Consider the following 6,206-nt stretch of genomic DNA (forward strand, 5'->3'; position numbering starts at 1 on the left):
ATATTTTTAGATTTTTTTTAAAAAGATGTAAAAAAAAAAAAAAAAAAAAAAAAAAAAAGGGAGGAGTGTTACATAAGGGGCAAAACACAGAGTGCTGCTTGTCGAGGAATCTGATTCGAGGTGTCACTTCAGAGAATGCTGCCTCGTGTGCTGGCAGCAACAGCAGCCACTGCTGCACGCTTGTAGGCAGCTTTGAAAAGCAGCCAAAATGCTTAGGAGCTGACAGGAAACCCCAGCAGCTCTGCCTGGTCAGGATCACAAGCCTGAGGAGCAGTGAGCGATGCCTGTCCCACCTCTCTCCTGTATTTGGAGCAATAGATCAATGTTGAGCTTTGTCCAAATGCAGCTTTGCTTCTTCCATGCCAGAGACTCACAGCAGGGCTGCAGTGCAGATTTACTGTCTCTCTCTCCTTGCCTTGCTGACAAAACCGCATGTGCAAGCTGGCACGTTTGGGTAGGTGTGGTGAGAAACCTTTAATGGCTTTAGGAGCTTTTGGTATACACAGCTTTTCTGGAGACAACATGCTATTAATGTCATCAATTTTTAAAGCCAGGCAGTTCTTCCTTAGTACAAATTACAGAGGTGTTGCCTCCCTTGGTAACAGGCTGAAGAGTGAGGTAGGTTTGAGGAGCTGGTTGTGGTGTGAAGCTGTGAGCTGCCATGGCAGAAGGCTGGGCCAGCTCTGAAGTAAGCTTTAATACTTTCAGGCATGGCTTAATTTGCTGCACAGGTTTGTTTTCTTCAACACAAGGCAGAATCTTTCACCATCTCTGGTATTTGTTTCTATCAGATGAAGTAGCTTCTGGAAGCTCCTTTCCAAAGCAGTGGGCTGCACCAGACAGTGCTGTGGGACTATAAGGTATAAAGAAACATTCATCAACTCATGGTTTGAAGAAGCCTGGCTTTATAGCCCTTATTTAGCTGTAGCAATGCCAGTGAATAAGCCAGTTTATGAGGGAGGGACACACTTCACTTGGCTGCTTGTTTATAAAGATGCTCACATGGGCTCCTCTCTTTACAGTAGGGAGTGTTTCTGGCCTTTTGTGTGTAGCTGAAATACTTGTTTCTTAAAGATCAGAATCCCTCTTTTCTACTATATTGCCTTCACTGAGACTCTGCCTCCAAGCAGTGGCACTCAGCTCATGCACATGTATGTGTTGTGTTTCTTTTTTTTTTCATCTAGGGGGAAAGACCTGAAGGAGAAGCATGAACAGAAAGTTTATGAGCGTGAAATGCAGCGCATCACACTGCCACTCTCAGCCTTCAGCAATCCTGCCTGTGAGCTTGTAGATGAGAATACAATCGTGGTGCACACCAACCAGACGCCAGTGGAGGACACACGTGATGGCAGTGGCCCCCTCATGGGGCAGGCCGGTACTCCTGGTGCCTGAGCAGCTCAGGCAGGAGTGATACAGGCTGAGCAAAGCCTCCAGCTTCCCACTGTGAGTGCAAGGGTTGTGTGTGTTCATTTCTATTTTGTTTTCTTTTTGATGAAAGCCAGGTGAAGGTGATGCAGAGAGACAGAGCAATGGGCTATTCATCATAATCTGTTTGAGGGGCACTGTTCAGTGCGTGACCAGCGGGGGACTGGTGTGGTGGATCCTGCTGCTTTATCCCACCTGTCTCCATGGTGTGCCAAGGAGCTGGGAGGGATGATGGGCCAGGCTCACAACTGGACACAAATCCCATAGTCTGGAGTGTGGTCTTGGCTTCCTCTTTTTTTGTTCCTTTCCTATTTAATGGTGTGCACTGTTACTTAATTTTCAGCCTGGAGCCCCAGGAGGGAGCAGTACTGCAGGGACTGAGGGGAGCTTCATGTCAGACTTAGCTAGATAATTACACTCTGATTATAGTTCCTGTCTTTCTGCATTAGTGGCTGAGAGCTGGATACACTGTCCAGAATCCTGCTACTGGATAAGTTTATTTCCAAGGAAGAGTTTACTGAGGTATGGCTTTAGTCAGGAGCAGTATGTTAACCCCAATGTAAATTTGGAAAAGCTTTTAAGCTCTTGACAAATCCAGGTCTTCCAGGACTGAGGCCACATCTCCATTCCCCTGTGGTGCTACATGCACAGCCACAGTTGTAGGTGTCCAGGTGATCTGTGCCTCCTGCTCACTTACACAGATCAGGAGACCAAAGGCCAGCAGTAGACAGTTGTGGAGTGAAGGAAACAAACTGCCCTTCAGTTACCTACAGCAGGTTGAGCTCTGAGGACAGGTAACATCCTCTTCAGAATTCCCATGGCTTTCTACAGAGCCATCTCTGGACAGAGTAGCCAAGCCAGCTCTGGAGGTCACTCTGGCCATGATGCAGCAGCTCAGAGCTAAGGGCAGGACAGGGCAGCTGCTCGTCAAAGGTCCCAGAGTTCCAGCATGGCTCTTGGCTGAACCTCCTTCACACACACTCAGCTTGTGCAGCAAGACTGCTTGCTTACACAGCCTGGCCCTATTAGAGAGGTTTTGTAACAACTTTTATTAGCATTTCAGGGAGTCTGGAAGGGATGGTTGCTGCAGTGTCTCCCAAATGGCACCGAGGCAAGGCTAGTTCAGGGAAACATCCATCCCCACCTCTGGGGGTTCAAGCCATTCAAAGACGTTTTTTAGCCATCTGCTTTATAGCTGTGGGCCTAACAGGGAGCAGCACTTGGCAGCAGGGGTTTTAGTGTTAACGTTTGATTCAGAAAAGGGAAACGTTTTATTTTTAAATGCCTTTGAATACCATTTCTTTGTAAAATGTTTTAAATACCTCATTATGAGAAGGTGCAAATTGTGCTACCTTGTATTAAAGCTTAAAAGACAAATGCTCTGTACACCTGTGTGGACCATGGCTCATCTTTATGTTCCTCCTGCCAGAGCAGCATCCTTTTTGCCAGAGCAGCATCTTTTTGCTTGTGGCAGACTTCAAATTGAGAAGGGAAGATGCTTCAGTTTGCCAGGCCCAAAGGTAAATCCCTACAAGCAGCGCCTCCAGTCACCAGCACAAACAAGGGGCACAGAGCTTCTCTCCTTGCAGCCAGCAGGTAGTCTTGGACTGGGACAGTGTTCCTAAGCAGCTGTGGGCTGTGCTGCCCAAGCAGGCTGGCCCATGGGAAGAGACTCTCGGTCACAGCCCCTTCCTGCACTGACACAGGTCAGTGCTGCTCAGCAGCAGCTTCCTCCCTTGGGACTGCTTGGGAAAATGTCATGGAGACAGAGCACACCAGGTTACAGGAGGCACTGACAGAGCTAGTATTTTCATTCAGTTGTTAACCTTAAATGCCCCTTGAACTACGTATTTCAGAATACAAGGTTTCCAAGAACAGGCTTTATTTTTATCCTGGTTCAGAAAAGGAAAATGGAGAAAGACCCCATGTTGTGCTGACTCCTGTCCACCCTTTAGAAAAAACAACAACCAAACAAAACCAACCAACACAACTTGACAAGTTTTCCCTTTCCATCACTTCAGGTAAGTAGGACTATAAGAGTACTTGCACTGTGTCTCTGTAGTTCTTTTAACTGTGGGAGAGCCCTCTGGCTCAAGAAAGGGAGTTGCAGATGTTGCTGTTTTGTGGCAACAGAAACCCGAGAAAGTGACAGCTTCCTGCTTTCTGTAACACAGAAACGACAAAATCTTGTTTCCATAGCATGTATTTACTGCTTTTTAATTTAGTTAGAACATGGAGCTGTGCAAATCACAGTTCATAAACCCCACACACCACCCAGGACTTTCCCTTTCAAGGGTCCCCTCACAAACCAGCCTGGGAGAGGAAAAGAAAGGGCAAATCCTATTAACAATCCTGAATCCACTGGACCCAGTTTAGAGAGGCGCCTCCACTGAGTCACAGGGAGTCCCCAGTGTTTCTAAAACACCACTACACAGACTAAAACCACCCCACACACACCTTTCTCAGGTGATGGCTGGTCCCGTGTTATTTTACATAATACTTGAAACTCATGGGCAGGGGAGGAAATCAAAGTAACAGCAAAGACTAACACCCATTCCCCACCATTCAATACTGAAGGGGGGAAGAGAGGGAGAAGCACACTAAAAATCCAGTTAAACCAAGATGTTTGAGCCAGCTTTTTCAGTTCTGCCAACCACATGAACTACTGCAGCAGTAGCTTTCTTCCTTCTACTGCTGAGGGAGGAAGAGAAGTACTGGAAGAAAATACACCCCCAACCACCTCCCAATGACTCCAAGCCCTTTTTTCTCCCCAAAAGCAGGGAATGACCCTGAGGAAAGTTTCTGCTTGGAGAATCAGCTCAGGTGCTGCAGCAGCAGCTGCAAGAAGGACCTTCAAGGAAGCAACTTGCACAGCCTGCAAGAAAGGATGAGGTAATGGCAACTGAATTAGTACTTCTCCAGCTGCCACTCCTGGGAGGATGGGGCATTCCCTAGCACTTTTCTGTTCATGACCAAGTCCAGCCTTTAGGTAACCAGGGGTATATTGCCCTTTGCCATTGTCCATGCACAAAGTCCTTTGGCTTTCTTCAGAGCACCTTCTGCCACCCTTTTTTATAACCTTACATCCACAGGCCAAGAGCTTAAGCAACTTCAGCACTCTAGGGGTGTCCACAGCCAGTGCCTAGTGCAGTTCTACACATTCAGGTTCAAATACTTTCAACTAGGTTAAGGTTTTTGGGCAGGCAAACTCACTGCAGGCTCAGCGTCTGAAGATGCTTAAGTGGCTTATTTGCTGCCTGCTTTGTTTACCATCAGGAGGGACAAGCAGAGCTCAGTCTTAGTGTTTCTAGGCAGACTTTTGGAGGTATTCAGAGACAGAGGAGGAAAAAAACCCCACAAAACCAAAACAAAACAGAAATTTATACACTCTTCCCCACAGACAGGGTATTTCAGGAGAGCTGCCCAATTCCTGGGGCTTTTCACTCCCTCCTCTGATGCACATTGGAGGCCAAAATCTCAGTGGGTTGTTCTGAAAAACACATGCACAAACATACACACACACGCTGTCCTGGTGGGGCTTTCTGCCAGATGTCCAAATTCCCCAGCTTTCTGAGCAGGGTAGTCGGTGGGAGAAGTAGTTCCAGAAGTGCTGGTCCTTGCCCAGGAGAGTCTCCTATAGCAATTCCCTCCCTGGCAGACAGGCCAGGGTGGCTTCACAGCTTGCAGCCAAGTTCTAAGGCACCACAGTAAAGAAGCCTGAAAAGGCCAGAGAAACATTTCTCTAGCTAAAAAAAAAATAGTGTTGAGCAGCTTTCCTAGGTGCAGTTGGCAAGAAACAGCCCTTTTTGCTTCTGAAACACGCCAGAAATCCACAGTGGATCAGGATGTCCAAGAGGAGGGGTGCTGGGTGGGGAGAGAGAGGCAATGCAGCAAATGCACAGCATGGTGCCCCATTAATGCCCTGGAAGTGGCTGAAGTGCATCTCCCTCCCTGTCACTCATCTCGGCTCCAATGGGACTGGTGCAGGCAGCACGATGGGCTGACTAGGTTGTGTTTTCAGGTAGCTTGTCACGGTTCAGTCCATACTGCACACTCACGTTGTGGTCTAGCTCCTCCAGCTCAGATGGAAGGGGGATGGCAAGTTCTCCCAGGTAGAGAGAGAGAGCTTCAAAGGAATCTTCCAGCTTGGAAAAAGGGGGCCTAGAAGCAGTAGTGAGGAAACGTGAGTGGGAAAAAGGAAGCAGAATAGCTAAGCCAGTTGTCCCTCCAGTCCACTGTCCCATGCACAGAGGTGTGAGCAGGGACATGATCCCTCTGCATTCAGCTTCCAATATTGCCAAGTGCCCTTCTGTCTCGGCTGCCCATTTTTTACAGCAAACGACCATTCAGGTCTAGCTCTTCTGGAACCCACTTGGCATCAACACTGTTCTGAAGCTTTAAGTTGCACAACTGAAATAAAATTAAGTTTTCACCTTTCAAAGCTGCTGCCAGGGTCTGCCCCTACTTTTTCTACGTAAGAAGCCCTGAGCAATCACTCCTCCTTTGCCCTGTCTCAGAAATGGTTTCAGAGACCTCCACCATATACAGTGGTCTCTCTTCCAAGCTGATGACTCTTGTGTCATGTGGAAGCCTTTGAGCATTCCCACAGAAGGCTGGACTACAGCTCTCTTCCACCCTCTGTGCAGAGCAACCCTTCCACTAAAGGGGCAAAGACACATCCCCCAGGTTTACAAAAAGGGACCCCAGACATACCTGCTCTCTGGTTCCAGTCTGCAGCAAATAGCAGCCAGAGGGAAAAAGGCAGGAGGAGAGTCAGCAGG

At 47.9% G+C, this 6,206-nt stretch overlaps 2 protein-coding genes across 2 annotated transcripts in view; one reads left to right on the plus strand and one right to left on the minus strand.

Moving 5' to 3' along the window:
* PIK3IP1 (phosphoinositide-3-kinase interacting protein 1) overlaps window positions 1-1,804 on the plus strand; it is an 18,124-nt gene extending 16,320 nt beyond the window's left edge. The window contains exon 7 of the mRNA XM_010004860.1: window positions 1,185-1,804. Coding sequence (XP_010003162.1) covers window positions 1,185-1,392 — 208 coding nt within the window. The 3' untranslated portion in view covers window positions 1,393-1,804. The remainder of the gene's footprint in view (window positions 1-1,184) is intronic.
* A 3,143-nt stretch (window positions 1,805-4,947) lies between these two features.
* The window catches only part of LIMK2 (LIM domain kinase 2), a 19,882-nt gene continuing 18,623 nt past the window's right edge, over window positions 4,948-6,206 (minus strand). Inside the window, exons 15-16 of the mRNA XM_010004818.1 lie at window positions 6,139-6,206; window positions 4,948-5,586 (exon numbers count right to left, since the gene is read on the minus strand). The exon at window positions 6,139-6,206 is cut by the window's right edge and continues 3 nt beyond it. Of these exons, the coding sequence (XP_010003120.1) occupies window positions 5,430-5,586; window positions 6,139-6,206 (225 nt within the window). The 3' untranslated portion in view covers window positions 4,948-5,429. The remainder of the gene's footprint in view (window positions 5,587-6,138) is intronic.

Source organism: Chaetura pelagica, unplaced genomic scaffold, assembly GCF_000747805.2.
Source record: "Chaetura pelagica isolate M959 unplaced genomic scaffold, ChaPel_1.0 scaffold249, whole genome shotgun sequence".
NCBI lineage: Eukaryota > Metazoa > Chordata > Aves > Apodiformes > Apodidae > Chaetura > Chaetura pelagica.